We start from the raw sequence: 16,633 nt of genomic DNA on the forward strand, positions 1-16,633 counted from the left end.
AATGTAAACTACAGAGATGACTGAATGACAGAGCAATCATGTCCAGTCACTAAGGGATTCCAGTAGATGTTTTGGTACTTGTTTTGCCTACTAGGGATGGCCCTGCTTAGGAGAACTCATGGAGAACCATGTGAACAGTTTGATCAGCTGATAGATTTGTAAGGCTCTGATTTGCTGGTCCTGATTATGTGTTGAAACAGGAAGTCATCACAGCAAAACAGGAGCCTTACAAATCTATCAGCTGATCAAACTGATCACATGCTTCTCCATGCGTTCTCCTAATCAGGGCCATCCCTAGTGCCTACATCTGTCTTCTCAGGGACAGGCAGGAGAGCTTCTATACAGGACATACAGTTATGCCGCGATATGAACATTTGGGTCAGAGCCAAGGAGAAACATTATTTGGGCCAGGTAGGTATGCATTTTGCCTGTTTTATGTAGTTAGTGCTTTACTTTGCAACACTTCTTTGCATAAAAAAAATTATGGGGAAAAAATGTTGCTTTTGTAAAACAAAAAAGGGAAAATAGACCCTCAGCAATTGCCATCCACCTATTCCCACCAGTCAGTCTAAAACACTTCCCTTTCAGTTACATGGGCATGAGGGACTAGAGATTGCTGTGGCAGCTGAAGTCAGGTTTCCCTCTCTCCTGACAGCAAGGCCGGTTCCAGCCACAATGGGACCTCTGTGCAAAAGTAACCTGGGCCACCCCCGGACCCAACTGCAATGCCACCCCCCAGCAACTTCAACCCTTGCCCCTACCTCCCTGAATGTTACTGTGCTCCCCTGGACCATTTTTGGCAGCATAGCAACTCGACTGTCCTGTTGCGCTGCTTCTTTGGTCCGTGCACCCTCATGTTCATCCTCATGGGGGCACCTCTTCTCCATTTATTGTCGCAAGTTATTACATAATGACATGCAGAAGGGTCGTGGAGAAGAGGCAGTCAGCAGGGTTGAAGAGGGAGAGCACAGAAGGAAGTGCGTGCCAAGACAGGTGAGTTGCTATGCTGCAAAAACAGTGCAGGGGCCTCAGGGAGCACAAGTCAGGGGGAGACATGGGGGCCAACACTGCTGGGGGCCCTGGGGCAATTTCCCCCTTTGCTTATATGGTAGCACCAGCCCTGCCTGATAGCCTATCAAGACTGCAGACTAAGTGGAAAGTGGAGAGAGCACCAGCGGGCAGGCAGCTGGGTACTGCTGAGGAGGTTGTGAAGAGCTGTAAACTACTGCAGTAGGTATCTTTCTTTTTATTCTGAACTACACATTCTATGCATAATTCATATAAAGCAATGTTCTATTAAATGGATATACAAAACTGTGCTTGAACTTGTGCTTAAAGCTGAGTTCAGCACTTGCAGCTCCGTTCTACTCTTGAAGAGAAATTTAGTTATCGATTTGCCCTAAAGACAGAAAAAGATAACTTACTAAATTATATCTAAGAAGCTTACTTACAGCAGATCTACAGATAAAAGAGGCCATGCAAGTCAGACAAGACAGCCGGGTGGATTCAGAGTCAACCTCGGTCAACAGCACGAGAGCGCAATCACCAAGAAAGAAGCCCAGATTGCATACACTATTAATTAGAGTGAAGATAATAACAGAAGTTTACTGAAAGAAGGAATTGTTCCAGCAGACAAAAGTTTGGATGCCTGATGCATCTTGGGATAAGTGAAAAAGCTGTTTACAGTATGTAATACAAGAACAACTTGCCTTTTTACGTCCAAAAAACAGCAATTTGGTGAACCTTTCCACAGCCTGAGTGGTGGTCTCAGCAGCAGATGGGGCATCCCCTGTCAGAAGATCTACCTGAGCTCCATCAGGGATAAGAAGTGGATCTTCGCTAAGGAAGATACGGTCATTGTCCTCTTGAACTCTCTGGTATCTTTCATGCTTACAGTCTTGTAATATCAGCTCTGCCACATCTGTTCCATCAATGCACTAAAGAAATAAATATGTGATAATCACAACATAGAATCATTCACCAGTAAATCATTTTCATAATTTATTTGCAGTTATAGCAAGTAAAAGCAAAACAATAGTGTTGAAGGCAGGGGCGTAACAACAAATTGTAAGACCCCCCAGCAAATTTCTGATGGGGCTTCCCCAATGTTCCCTTGCCTCCCATTGGTGACTCTCACATCTTACAAGGGCCATATAACAAGTGTGACCATCATGATCTTCACACCCATAACAAGTGTAGCCACAAATACACCTGATCTGGGGGATACACAAAGTAGTTGTGAAGTCACATACCATGTGCATTTCCAAGGTGCTGGACCTAAGAAGCACTCAGGGAGGCAAAACTTTCACTCAGCAAAAAACTTAGGCAGATGTTAACAATCACTTAATTTTCAGCAATGTTAACTTGCTCAATATACTAATGTCTTTGATTATGCTAATTATGTGGCGGGAATCTGGCATTGAGGAAGGGGGTGTGGCTTACTTGGGGTGAAATACATTTAAGGCTGGTTGTTCACAAGATGTATGCACCACAATGTTAATTCTTTGACAAAGGGGGCCAGCCATGGCCCCGAAATGTTCATTGGTGATCGAAGGGGCATCTGGTGTTTAGGACAATAAAACTACTTCTCGTCTACTTGAGTGTGCAGACCTTTTGGATACTAATCTAGAGGATGGACCCATGTATCAGGGGGAGAGAATGTTAGTAGTTGGGGGCCCCCACAGCTCAGGGTACTCCCCTCAGGCTGCTCCCTTATAGTTATGCCATAGGTGCGGATACTAACAAGGTTGAGAATTTCTAGCCCCTAAATGTCAGAGACTGCATGACTAAATGCAAATGCAAATGCACTTCCATGTTTTGTGTAGTTATCTACTAATAAGGTGTGTGTGTGTGGGGTGGGGGGGGGGGGAGAGAGAAGTTTCTTTTCCCTGTCTTGAGAGACTGACAACTAAGGGTACGAAGAGAAAAAAAAACTTTCTACCCTCTGCACAATTGTTCTAATGCCTGCATCTGCTCAGCCACTGATAAGGAATCATACAAAGTTTTGCAAACAAATATTTGTAGACAGTCCATATTCAGTGTGCAGCAGGGTCCTGTGCACAATGCCCCACCCCCAGCCTCTCCACCCCCTTCTCAAGTACTCTGTACTGCAGTGATGTTGGAGAAGTCTGCAGGGCTAGTTCTGCACCATCAGAGATGGAGAGAATGGGTGTAAGAGGCTGAGACCTGGAGCACACTGCTCTGATGGTTTTCTGTGTGTGTTTTCTGCACATCATGTGTGTCTGTATGTGCGAAAACATGCACGTTTTATCACAGAAGCTAATGGAATTGATAGAGAGCTTCACTGCTGTCTGTTTTATCTGCATTCAGGAAAACACATTCAAGTGTGCATTAGCCAATTGAAGAATATTGGTTCTCAGTTTACCTGTGCAGAAAGCAAGTGGGGGGACCCCATCCAGAGTTTCGCAGGGGGGCCCAGTGATTTCGAGTTATGCCCCTGGGGGAGGTATTGAGATAGAAAGAATACATATACATATATATATATACATATTATACACACAGTGGGATGCAAAAGTTTGGGCAGCGTTGTTAATCGTCATGATTTTCCTGTATAAATCGTTGGTTGTTACGATAAAAAATGTCAGTTAAATATATCACATAGGAGACACACACAGTGATATTTGAGAAGGGAAATTAAGTTTATTGGATTTACAGAAAGTGTGCAATCATTGTTTAAACAAAATTAGGCAGGTGCATAAATTTGGGCACCACAAAAAAGAAATGAAATCAATATTTAGTAGATCCTCCTTTTGCAGAAATTACAGCCTCTAACGCTTCCTGTAGGTTCCAATGAGAGTCTGGATTCTGGTTGAAGGTGTTTTGGACCATTCCTCTTTATAAAACATCTCTAGTTCATTCAGGTTTGATGCCTTCCGAGCATACAGGGTCTTCTCAAAAAATTAGCATATTGTGATAAAGTTAATTATTTTCTGTAATGTACTGATAAACAGACTTTCATATATTTTAGATTCAAATACACACAACTGAAGTAGTTCAAGCCTTTTATTGTTTTAATATTGATGATTTTGGCATACAGCTCATGAAAACCCAAATTTCCTATCTCAATAAATTAGCATATTTGATCCAACCAATAAAAGAAAAGTGTTTTTAAAACAAAAAAAAAGTCAACCTTCAAATAATTATGTTCAGTTATGCACTCAATACTTGGTCGGGAATCCTTTTGCAGAAATGACTGCTTCAATGCGGCGTGGCATGGAGGCAATCATCCTGTGGCACTGCTCAGGTGTTATGGAGGCCCAGGATGCTTCGATAGCGGCCTAAGCTCATCCAGAGTGTTGTGTTTTGCGTCTCTCAACTTTCTCTTCACAATATCCCACATATTCTCTATGGGGTTCAGGTCAGGAGAGTTGGCAGGCCAATTGAGCACAGTAATACCATGGTCAGTAAACCATTTACCAGTGGTTTTGGCACTGTGAGCAGGTGCCAGGTCGTGCTGAAAAATGAAATCTTCATCTGGATAAAGCTTTTCAGCAGATGGAAGCATGAAGTGCTCTAAAATCTCCTGATAGCTAGCTGCATTGACCCTGCCCTTGATAAAACACAGTGGATCAACACCAGCAGCTGACATGGCAACCCAGACCATCACTGACTGTGGGTACTTGACACTGGACTTCAGGCCAAAAAGTTGCTTTCATCTGAAAAAGGTACTTTGGACCACTGAGCAACAGTCCAGTGCTGCTTCTCTGTAGCCCAGGTCACTCGCTTCTGCCGCTGTTTCTGGTTCAAAAGTGGGTTCATGCTTCCATCTGCTGAAAAGCTTTATGGAGATGAAGATTTCATTTTTCAGCACGACCGGGCACCTGCTCACAGTGCCAAAACCACTGGTAAATGGTTTACTGACCATGGTATTACTGTACTCAATTGGCCTGCCAACTCTCCTGACCTGAACCCCATAGAGAATCTGTGGGATATTGTGAAGAGAAAGTTGAGAGACGCAAGACCCAACACTCTGGATGAGCTTAAGGCCGCTATCGAAGCATCCTGGGCCTCCATAACACCTGAGCAGTGCCACAGGCTGATTGCCTCCATGCCACGCCGCATTGAAGCAGTCATTTCTGCAAAAGGATTCCCGACCAAGTATTGAGTGCATAACTGAACATAATTATTTGAAGGTTGACCTTTTTTTTGTTTTAAAAACACTTTTCTTTTATTGGTTGGATCAAATATGCTAATTTTTTGAGATAGGAAATTTGGGTTTTCATGAGCTGTATGCCAAAATCATCAATATTAAAACAATAAAAGGCTTGAACTACTTCAGTTGTGTGTATTTGAATCTAAAATATATCAAAGTCTAATGTTTATCAGTACATTACAGAAAATAATAAACTTTATCACAATATGCTAATTTTTTGAGAAGACCCTGTAGACAGCTCTCTTTAACTCACACCACAGATTTTCAATTATATTCAAGTCTGGGGACTGAGATGGCCATTCCAGAACATTGTACTTGTTCCTCTGCATGAATGCCTTAGTGGATTTTGAGCAGTGTTTAGGGCCGTTGTCTTGTTGAAAGATCCAGCCCCGGCACACCTCAGTCCTCCCAGTGATCTCTTTGGGGAAAGACAGGGCTTTCTTTTGATCACGTATTTTAAAATGGGTGTTTCAATTAATGCGTATTATTCAGAATATTTTTTTTCACAGAATCAGTAGAATAAAAAATTCTGCTATAAAATTTTATTAACGGTGTAATATTGCCTAGATACCAATATAAATATATTCTCCTGTTTTTCCCAATTACAGGGATATCAAACATGTGAGCTTGCTGCATAATATGGGTTAATTACACTGTCCCTAAATAAGCATGAGTAGTTCTATTTCCAAAGACGAATGCAATTTAGCATCTGCTATTTTAAAAGAATCGCTGTAAATACTGCTATATGTGTTTGGTTTACACCGTTCAACACTAAATTGCATTTATCTATAAAAGGTTTTAATCAACCTGCTGTTTTGGCAAAACTTCATCTTTAGTTTACTATGACAGACAGGAAATTATATTGAGGAAAATGGCAGGACCTGTATCCTCCTCACAACAGGTTTCTTTTATCTGTGCAATATTTCAAATATATTGATAGCGTCTAAAAAAATTTCCACATTGCACATGGTGAATTCAAAATGTTCGACAAACTTAATTAAGTATATTTGTTGTTCAGAGCACTATTGCACTGTGTCAGGCTTATCGCTCTCTGTCCTCAGGAGTGCCCCAGGATGAATTAATTTGCAGTAATAGCTGCAAAACCTTTAGCTAGCACTAGGTTAGCTAGTAAAAGTGTCCAGCAGCCCCAGATCCCTACAGTGTATACAATACCCTGCCTGGATCCAGCGATCGCGCAGCCTCCCCGCACAGCTCCGTTCTCTCTATGGGGAGGATCGGGTTTGCGCATGACATCATGACGTCGGCGACGTCATGACATCATGTGCGATCTTTCCCATAGTGAAGACTGGAGGTGCGCCGATCACTGGAGCCAGGCTGAGTAATGTATAAACTGGCTGGATCGGGGGGTGCCGGACACTTTTACTAGCTAGCCTAGTAGTGCTAGCTAAATGTTTTGCAGCTATTACAGCAAATTTATTCTTCTTACAAAGTAACATAACCTCCTGACTGGTGTAATGCTCAGGAGGTTAATGTCAGTCATGTGATCCTAAACCCCACACTCTTGCTGCCAGTTTAATAAAGTATGACCCTGTTCCGATCACAGCTATTTTAAAAGGAACATGAAATGGTAGAACTATGGAGGATGCCATCATTATTCACTTATAAACAATGTCAGTTGCCTGCCTGTCATGCTAACCTGTAGGCTTTAGTGTTTGATCAGTCACACACCTGCAATAACCATGTAGCGAGCAGAGTCAAAGCATCTGATCTGCATCCTCATTCAGGGCCTTGCCAAGCATGGACCCCTTATGATTTACTGAAAAGTGCTTGTTGGTAGGAACCTTGGTGCCGCACTCCTCTTCAGGAACGAGCGCAGCCGTACTGTGCTGTACTGAGTCTGAATCAGCTGAATCCAGACCGGAGAGGAGGCAAGTTGTCCTGCAGATCAAGCACATTTGGCCCATGAAACGGGTATTCTGCCCACAAATGTCCTTCTGTTTAATAAGCATGCAGCCAGCAGAGTCAGACCAGAGTCAAAGCTACTGATCTGCAAGCTCATTCTGGGCCAGTCACTTAAAGTGTACCCGTGGTGAACCTAGGGTACAAAAATAAATACCCAAGAAGAGCCTTTTGATCTTATAGAGGCTTCCCACGCCATCCTCCTATCCCCTGCACCAAGTATGGACCTCCAATGATTACCGACAAGAGCTTGTCCGCAGGAAACTCGGGGCCACACTCCTCTTCAGGCATGAGCACAGACGTACTGTGCCTGAATCAGCTGAATCCGCTGAATCCAGGTAGGCGAGGAAAAAAGGTGTTCTGCAGATGAAGGCACACCTGGCCCATAAAACAGGTATTCTGCCCACAATTTAGCTTCTGCATATTGCTTTTATTCACTTACCATCATGATTACTATTAAAATTGCAGTGTTCAATGTTGGGTTTAGTTGCCCTTTAAGCCATGTGTTCTGGTTCCTGCATACTTGTTCCAAGAGTCTGCAACTCCTGAAAAATCCACATGACAGTCAGGCCACTAGTATATTTTTAAAGAAGATCAGCAGTGCCAGCCTCCAGATTTTTTCTTCCACAAGTTTCAATTAAAAATAAAACAAACTAGACCAGGCACAGACATTGATAGAAACTAGATGGAACATCCGTTAGACATTAACTGAAAAAAAATGTCCCTTTAATTCCTCCAATCTCCTCCATGCTGCAATGCAAACAAAGCAATTAATTACCGTAAGCCAGAACTGTTGGCTGGAGCCCACATGCATAAATGGAATCTGCATAATGTTAATTAAGGAAAACCATATTTACATAATATACGATCGACTGTGCTATAAACGTAGGATGAAACAGCACTCCATGGATGCTGCAGAGCCACATTTGTTCGCCACTAATGGGAGGCAGATTTTCAGTGTATTGTGTGACATACCCCATTTTGCCGACACATCTGCAGCAGCACCTGCCAGAGCAGAGCGTCGTCGCGGCTCCTCGGGCCCCCTGAGCGTAGGCATTGGCTGGCATTCTGCTGGCAATAGTTCATTATATCGACTTTATGTAAATCCTCCCTGTAGGGTGCCAAGAAGAAAAGAATGAGAGACATGAGTCCACAGGCCATGACTCAATTTCTGTAGATTACCCAACTTTATTAAATAAAAAAAAAAGAAAAGAAACAGACATCGAAGATAAAATCTGCACTTGTGCTCAACTAACGGATGTAAACAGTTGAAAATAAAACACATTTACGCTGCAGCCTTATGGACAATAGTTCACCTACTTATCGAGATTTAATCCACTTTTACATCTGTAGGTTTCGCTGTTCCAGTTCCCACATTTAAATCCCATTCATAGGAAGGCAAAAATCCAAATATAGCATCTGATAGCTGAGCATTCAGAGTGCTGAAATGTCTGTGTTTTGTGTAAAATGATGCTTCTGTACTTAAAGGACACCTAAAGTGAGAGGAATGTGGAGCCTGCCATATGTATTTCCTTTTAAACAATGTGCATTGCCTGTTCGTCCTGCTGATCATGTCTCTAATAGTTTTAGCCATAGACCCTGAACAAGCATGCAAATTATGAGCTTGATTCACTAAAGCAAAGCTTTGCACGTGCAAACTAGGGTGCTAAGTAGTTTGCACGGCAAAGCTGTTTCTGATTGCGTGCTATTTTAGTTTGTGCGCACCGCATCACATGCAAAGTATGCTTATCACGCTACTTAGCACGCAAAGCGGCTGATTTTGCACACAAAGCGGTGCGTGCAAAACTTCACGCGCAAACTTTTGCGCGCATATTAGCGCGTGCAAAGCCAGTTTGCACGTGCTAAGTGGCTTTTCACTGGCGTGCTAACACTTAACACGCTTTAGTGAATCAAGCCCTATGGGCTCGATTCACAAAGCGGTGCTAACCCAGTTAGAGACTTTAGGCGTGATAACCATTGCACCACGCTGGTGAAAAGCCAGTTTAGGCGTGATAAGTTTAGGTGTGATAAGTTTAGGCATGATAAGTTTAGGCATGCTAAGTTTAGATAAGTTTAAAATGCACGCAAAGTCCCGCACGCAAAGCAGCGCCATTAAACTCTATGTGAAGTGCACCAGACTTTGCTAGTGCAAAACTTTTGATCAGCTGTGCATTGCGGTGCTAACCCAGTTGGTGCTTAAACTTATCATGCCTAAACTTATCACACCTAAACTTAACATGCCTAAACTTATCACACCTAAACTTATCACACCTAAACTTATCATGCCTAAACTGAGTTTAGGCATGATAAAGGGCTTTTCACAAGCGTGCTAACTGTTTGCACCGCTTTGTGAATCAGGCCCTATGTGTCTGACTCACGTTTAACTGGATTTGTTGCATGCTTGTTTCAGGTGTGCGATTTGACCATTACTGAAGCTAAAGAGATCAGCAGGAAAACCAGGCAACTGGTATTGTTTAAAATGAAATAAATATGGCAGCATCCACATCCCTCATCAGGTGTACTTTAAAATATCCGCTTTAAAAATGTGGTCATGTGACTTCAAACAGCTAGACTGAGCAAGTTAAAGAAGAACTCTACCCACCTCCATTCATCAGTTTGAGTGGAAGTGAGTGGTGTTACTGTATGCTTGTCACTCAGGTCTGTCCAGCGGCTTGCGGTAGACCTACTTCTTTGAAGAGATGTTGCCGACACACAACTGCTGGGAATCTTCTCTTCATTCAAGTGTTCTACCAAGGGACAGGTATGTACAGTATGAAAAGCTCACCACAACTCCCTGCTGCCAAATGGCAATAGTGGGAACTTTCCTTAATAGCTTACTTCTTTGGTAGATCTGCTGAATGGCTTGCATCACCAAGCTGTTTATATTACAAGGAGGCAGGGCATGGACTAAATTCTAAAAAGTGGGAGCCTACAAAAGTGAAAGTCTGTGCTACAGGAAGTGGCTAGGAGCATACCTGTGAAAAAGGTGGAGGGAAATTTGGACCAAGGGTGAAATTGAATGATGGGGCTCCGAGAACAAAGTGTTCTTTTGTCTAATATTTAATATAAATTGCCCTATTGCCAAGTTTCCCTGCAGCCTTTCCTTATGGCAGCACTCAAATCCTCCGGAACTGCACCAAAAATGTACTGTTTAAGTTAGAAAATCTTTCACACTAATTTACACTCACATACATGGGTCTAGCAATCACCCCTGCGACCCCTGCCATCTCAGGGGGGGCCATAGGCTTTTGGTGCCCCTCCTCCTCCCCCTTAACCGCAGCAAGTGCAGCCAATTAGCAAGAAAAAAAAAAACAGTTTGCTCAAAAAAAGTCCCTGCCACCTCCTCCCGCCATGCAGAGTAGCGAGTGAAGCAGCATCTGAAAGCAGGAAAAAATTAGAAGCTCCCGCTACAGCAGAACACTCCCTGCTGCCATTTGCTGTCTCCTGATCACATGGAGCCCCATGCTATCATTTTTGCAGGGGGGCCTATTTAGTCTAGTTACGCCCCTGCTCACATACACAATTAAATCTTTTAAAAAATGCCTAGCATATTTCATAGTCAGAATCCATGGTAGTAGTTTTGTGGGGGAATAAATATAGATAGTCATATACGCTACACGCACAGTACAATTACATATAGAGAAGCAATGCACCAACTGTGAGGCATACGTTTCAAGTAAAGATCTTACAGACAGTCTCAGGCTCAGAAAATCACATATTTTGGAAAACAAACACAATAACAGTACAGCAAACAGAAACTGCAAAATTAGGTTGTGCCCCATCATATCTTATGGTATTTCAATAAGGATAAGAATTTGCCTATAAGTCTCAGCAGTGTGAATGACATTGGTTTTCAACACAGTATATATTGCATATGAGGAAATAAGGCCTCAAACAAGAAATACATCAATGTCCAGCCCCACTATCAGCTCACTAATGGGACCCTGGTGAGCCCATCCACAGTCTGTGACAGTCTTATCAGAAGTGGTCTTTATGGAAGAAATGCTTACAAAATGCCATTCCTTTATGTTAGAAATAAATAGTAATTCGCATGTGCACATAAACACAAGAACTGGAGTGAAAAATAGAAGCTGACTATTAAATAAAAATCGGGAATATTCAGAAGGCAGATGGTCTTTCCAAGGAGTGTAGGAGGATACCTACTATACTAAGGTAGTATGGGAAAGAAAAGGGCAAATATTTAATAACCATACAGCATCAAGAGAAGGGTATCTGATTGGGCATAATGACATTCTGTTGCATGATAACACCAAACTAATGGTCCACAAAATGAAGAACAAGCCTCAATGAAAATAACTGGTGATGTTGCCTCTACAGGGCCCTGACCTGCACATCTTAAAGCCAGCTTTGAGTTACCTTGAAATCAGCTCACCAACATGTAAATATGCTCAGGCCCCAAAGATAACCATACATACATACAACCATACATTTAAAAACAATTACAATGGATGCCTATTTCAAAAAAAAAAAAAACCTTCCGAGGACAATACAAGGTATCTAAAGTGTAAACCAGATTAAGTCAATTTCAGACAGTATTTAAGAGATTATTCCATTGCCAAAGTTTCTAGGGCATGTGAGAAGAAAGTTTATGCAGGGCTGGGAAAAGGTTCCCCAGCGCCATGGGCAAAGATTCTAAAGTGTGCTCGCACACACACTCATACCTGGTAGTATAGTGGTCTTCCTACCCCCCACAGTATTCCCTGATAGTGGAATGGTCCCGCCACAGTGTTCCCAGGTAGTCTAAAGGTCCCCCACCCCTCCACAATATTTTCTGGTGGTCTAGTGGTCCCCCTCCCCACACACACTGTATTTACTGATAGTGTTATGTTCCTCCCACTCCCTAGAGTATTTCCTGGTTGTCTAGTGGTCACCCATTAGTATTCCTTTCTAGTCAAGTGGTCCCCCATCTTTGTAGTCTAGTGGTCTTCCATCACCCACAGCATTTCCTGGCAGTCTAGTGCCCCATCCCACCACAATATTACCTGGTGGTTAGATATTAAGCAATTGGAGGCGCCCTTTGATTTTGCACAATTATGATCAAATAATTCGGGTTCACAAAGGTAAGGGTATGCAGTACTACCTGTGATGAAGACTCATAAACAGGTATATAGATAAACAATTTTTTAGCACTTGCTGGTTAGATAGCTTCCTATCCTCATATAATTTTACCTGGGATTCTAGTAGTCTTTGTCACCCCTCAGTATTTCCTAGTAGTGGTCTAGTGGTCCCATGGTCCTCCTACGGTATTCCCTGGTTGTGGTATAGTGGTGGTATAGTGATCTAACATAGTATTCCGGGTGGTGGCCTGGTGGCTTCCCATATGCAGAGTTATAGGCAGCAAGTAGAGTTTACAATAGAGACTCCCCTCCCCTAGGCTTCAGCTGCTAGTGGTCCTGCCTGTCTTCTGTACTGCTGCCCACTCTCTACTTTCTGATTCTCAGATCAGAGGGGCAGAGAATGGACAAAGCTGCAAAAGACAGGAAGGACCTCTAGAAATCGGAGCCTGGAGGAGACGAGTCTCTGTTGTAAACTCTGGCTGCTGAGTGTAACTCTGGATATAGGGAGGAGCACAGAAGGGGGGGGGGGGTCCCAAGGAGAGGGAGGAAACACGTTGGGCCACCATCCACATGGCCCTTCGCTGCCAGCCTGGCTGGGTACCATCCGGCAGTATTTGTTCTACTGCCCTTAAGGAGGCCCTGGAATGGCGGGGGGGGGGGGGGGGTGGAATACACCCTCAGAGCTCTGCACCTCTCAAGCGTCTGCTTCTTCTGACCTGTCTCATCATTAGTAATGACTGCACCAACGCAGTCAGCAGTCACACAGGGTAAGGGAAGACCTGTGGTTGAGTGCCATTTAACTTTTCATCTGACTTTGGAAACCCACCAAAGAGCAGTATTGCAGCTCCATAAAAGAGGTCCATAAGATAGATAATATAGTTGTTCACTGTACTCAAAATAATAAGAGAAATGTTTTAAGAAATTCAACATAAAGTTCTATCTTACTCCTAAAGGAGATGCTATGTATCTTTTAAACAACATGTTCTATTTTGTGATTACAAAAAAAAAAATACCTTAAAAGCACCAAAGAATCTCTGACAGCATTTAAAGATGACAAATATACTCCAAAACAACTTAAGACAGGCAAGACTCCCATTTCTTCAAGTGCTGTGCATAATCCCTTAACAAACTGTTTACTGGCTTTCTAGCTAGCGAATGTGGTTATTAAGTTTTATTCTCAAACTACTGAACTATATCTGAGGAATTCAAAAAGATCTTTTTTTATCCACATTTAACACAATTTCTTCTTTGCTCTGTAATTACAGATGCAGAGCCAGCTACCGGCATAAAACGTCATGTTCTATCATTACTTTATTGAAAATGCATTAGTTGTACAGTACCCACAGTATGTAAAAACCGGAAAATGACATGGCCTATTGTTACACATGAAGACTATGAATGCATTACTTTTAAAGAAAACCTGAAGCGGAAAAAAACCTTATGATATAATGAATTGTATGTGTAGTACAGATAAGGAATAGAACATTAGTAGCAAAGAAAAGAGTCTCATATTTTTATTTTCAGTTAGCTTTTTTTTATAACATTGCATCATTGTTAGTTTTAGTTGCAGTTTTAAATGGAGTCTGAAGCCTTTTTTTAAAATAAAAAAAACAGATACTTACCTAAGGAGAGGGAAGGCTCTGTGTCCTAATGAGCCTTCCCGTTCTTCTCCTGTTGTCTGCGTTCCCCGCGCAGGCTCCTCCGTTAGCAGTCCACAACGATCGTGGACTCCTCTCCTCTGGGTTGGGGAGACTTCGGACGCTCCGTACTGTGCATGCGCGAGCGCCCTCTCTGACGCACTCACGCGTGCGCAGTACAGAGCCGCCGGTCTTCGGGAAACTCGAGCACTTCCGAAGGCTGACGAAGTCTCCTGCGGCGGGAGATACAAACCGCGGAACCTACGGGTAACGCAGACACCGGGAGGAGAACGAGAAGGCTCATTAGGACCCAGAGCCTCTCCTTAGGTAAGTATCATTTTTTTATTTTAAAACAGGCGTCAGATTCACTTTAAAAGCACAATATGAGACTCATATCTATGCTACTCATGTTCTATTTCTTAGCTGTACTACACACACAATTCCTTATATAAGTTTATTTTCACTTCAAGTTTGCTTTAAAGGGACCTTGAAGAAAGGTACAGCACACCAACAAACCTATAGTTAAAATATCAATATCACTAGCCCATACACTTATATTCAGGATGTGCTGCATTGTTCATAATGATCTGCAGAGGGAAGATAAATGTGAAGGGAGAACATTTACCATTATGAAGTAGAGAGGGTACTAAAATAGAGAGAATAACTGGGATCTGTACACACTGGAGTTTGCTTACTATTAGTATAACTTCAGATTATCTGTTTATATACTGTACAGAATGTGGTTGAATTGTCACCTTCTTAACCACTTGCCGACCGCACGCTTATACCGTGCGTCGGCAAAGTGGCAGCTGCAGGACCAGCGACGCAGTACTGCGTCGCCAGCTGCAGGCTAATTAATCAGGAAGTAGCCGCTCGCGCGAGCGGCTGCTTCCTGCCAATTCACGGCGGGGGGCTCCGTGAATAGCCTGCGGCCCGCCGATGGCGGCTCGCAGGCTAAATGTAAACACAAGCGGAAATAATCCGCTTTGTTTACATTTGTACGGCGCTGCTGCGCAGCAGCGCCGTAAGGCAGATCGGCGATCCCCGGCCAATCAGCGGCCGGGGATCGCCTCCATGTGACAGGGGACGTCCTGTCACTGGCTGCACAGGACGGATAGCGTCCTGTGCAGCCTCGATCGCCGGGGGGGCAGCAGGTAGGAGAGGGAGGGGGGAATTTCGCCGAGGAGGGGGGCTTTGAGGTGCCCCCCCCCCGCATCACCCAGCAGGCAGAAGAGATCAGACCCCCCCTGCACATCATCCCCATAGGGGGGAAAAAAGGGGGGCAATCTGATCTCTCTGCCTGCTACCTGATCTGTGCTGGGGGCTGCAGAGCCCACCCAGCACAGATCAGTAAAAACAGCGCTGGTCCTTAAGGGGGGGTAAAGGGGGGGGTCATCAAGTGGTTAAAGTGAACCCGAGGTGAAAATAAACTGATGAGATAAACAATTGTATTTATCTTTCTACTCCTAAAATGACTTTATATCTCATGGTTTTATTTGGTCTTATTTTATGTTTAAAAATTTACAAAGTAAATTGAATGTTGTGTTGTCTCTGCTCAATCGCAGCCTATTGAGTGCTCTTAAATGAAAATGCATGAACTATTGACCTTTTCCCATCTCCCTCTGTATTCTGCCAGGAAAACATTTATGGTTGTAATTTGCTTATTAGTGATGTTTACTATATTCCTGACAAGGTACGGACAAGACAGAAGCTGTCACTTCCATGCCAAGAAATTAACACTTTCAGGCAGCAAAATAAAACAAGTAAAACAGCCTGCTTATTTATTAGTGATGTCCCGAACGGTTCGCTGGCAAACGGTTCCAGGCGAACTTCGGTGGTTCGCGTTCGCCTACCAATGGCGAACTTTCCTGGAAGTTCGATTCGCCCCATAATGCTCTATTGAGCAAAACTTTGACCCTCTACATCACAGTCAGCAGGCACATTGTTGCCAATCAGACTGCACTCACACCTGGAGCCCCACCCTCCCTTATACAAGTCAAGGTCCTTGAGCCATTTGACTCACTCGTCTGCCTATACTAATTAATTAAGGGACAGCTGCTACACACTCTGCTAAGGAAATTTTAATTAGCCTCTTGTACCCTCCACCCTCCTGGGAGGGAGGAGGGTCTCATCTGCCAGGGAATTCCAGTATTCCAAAAACCAGCTTACATACCGTGACTGGGATTTGAACCCAGGTCTCAGTGTATGGTAGGTAACTAACATATCTATTATACCACCAACACTACTAGCTGAAAGTAGCTGAAAGTAGCTGAAAGTAGCTGAAAGTAGCCTAGCATGTACCATTTATGCTCAATGCAAGAGAAAAATTAGACAAGACAAATAACATTTATATCACACTTTTCTCCTGGCAGACTCAAAGCACCAGAGCTGCAGCCACTAGGGCACACTCTATAGGCAGTAGCAGTGTTAGGAAGACTTGCCTAAGGTTTCCTACTGAATAGGTGCTGGCTTACTGAACAGACAGAGACGAGATTCAAACCCTGGTCTCCAGTGTCAGAGGCAGAGCCCTTAACCATTACACCTTGCAGCCACTGCTTACGGATATGTAGCCAGACATGGCCTTGTCTTTTGTGTTCAACAGTTGCGTTCAACAGTTGTCTAATTTTTCTCTTGACAACTGTTGAACACAAAAGACAAGGCCATGTCTGGCTACATATCTGTAAGCAGTGGCTGCATGGTGTAATGGTTAAAGGCCCATACTCACGGGGGACGGCCGTCGCCGCAACCGCGTGGCACGCGCGTGTTGCGGCGACAGTTCCCCCGTGTGTATGATGCGCGCGCCCCGAACCGTCGCCCATCGGAGC

The 16,633-nt window shown here is 43.5% G+C and overlaps 1 protein-coding gene across 5 annotated transcripts in view; it reads right to left on the reverse strand.

Annotated features, from left to right (window-relative positions):
• The window catches only part of SEC16B (SEC16 homolog B, endoplasmic reticulum export factor), a 391,505-nt gene that overhangs the window by 251,050 nt on the left and 123,822 nt on the right, over window positions 1-16,633 (reverse strand). For all 5 annotated transcript variants that reach the window (XM_068239647.1, XM_068239646.1, XM_068239648.1 and 2 more), the window contains exons 10-11: window positions 8,069-8,204; window positions 1,710-1,937 (exon numbers count right to left, since the gene is read on the reverse strand). In XM_068239647.1, coding sequence (XP_068095748.1) covers window positions 1,710-1,937; window positions 8,069-8,204 — 364 coding nt within the window. The remainder of the gene's footprint in view (window positions 1-1,709; window positions 1,938-8,068; window positions 8,205-16,633) is intronic.

The sequence above is a fragment of the Hyperolius riggenbachi genome, chromosome 6, assembly GCF_040937935.1.
Source record: "Hyperolius riggenbachi isolate aHypRig1 chromosome 6, aHypRig1.pri, whole genome shotgun sequence".
Taxonomy (NCBI): domain Eukaryota; kingdom Metazoa; phylum Chordata; class Amphibia; order Anura; family Hyperoliidae; genus Hyperolius; species Hyperolius riggenbachi.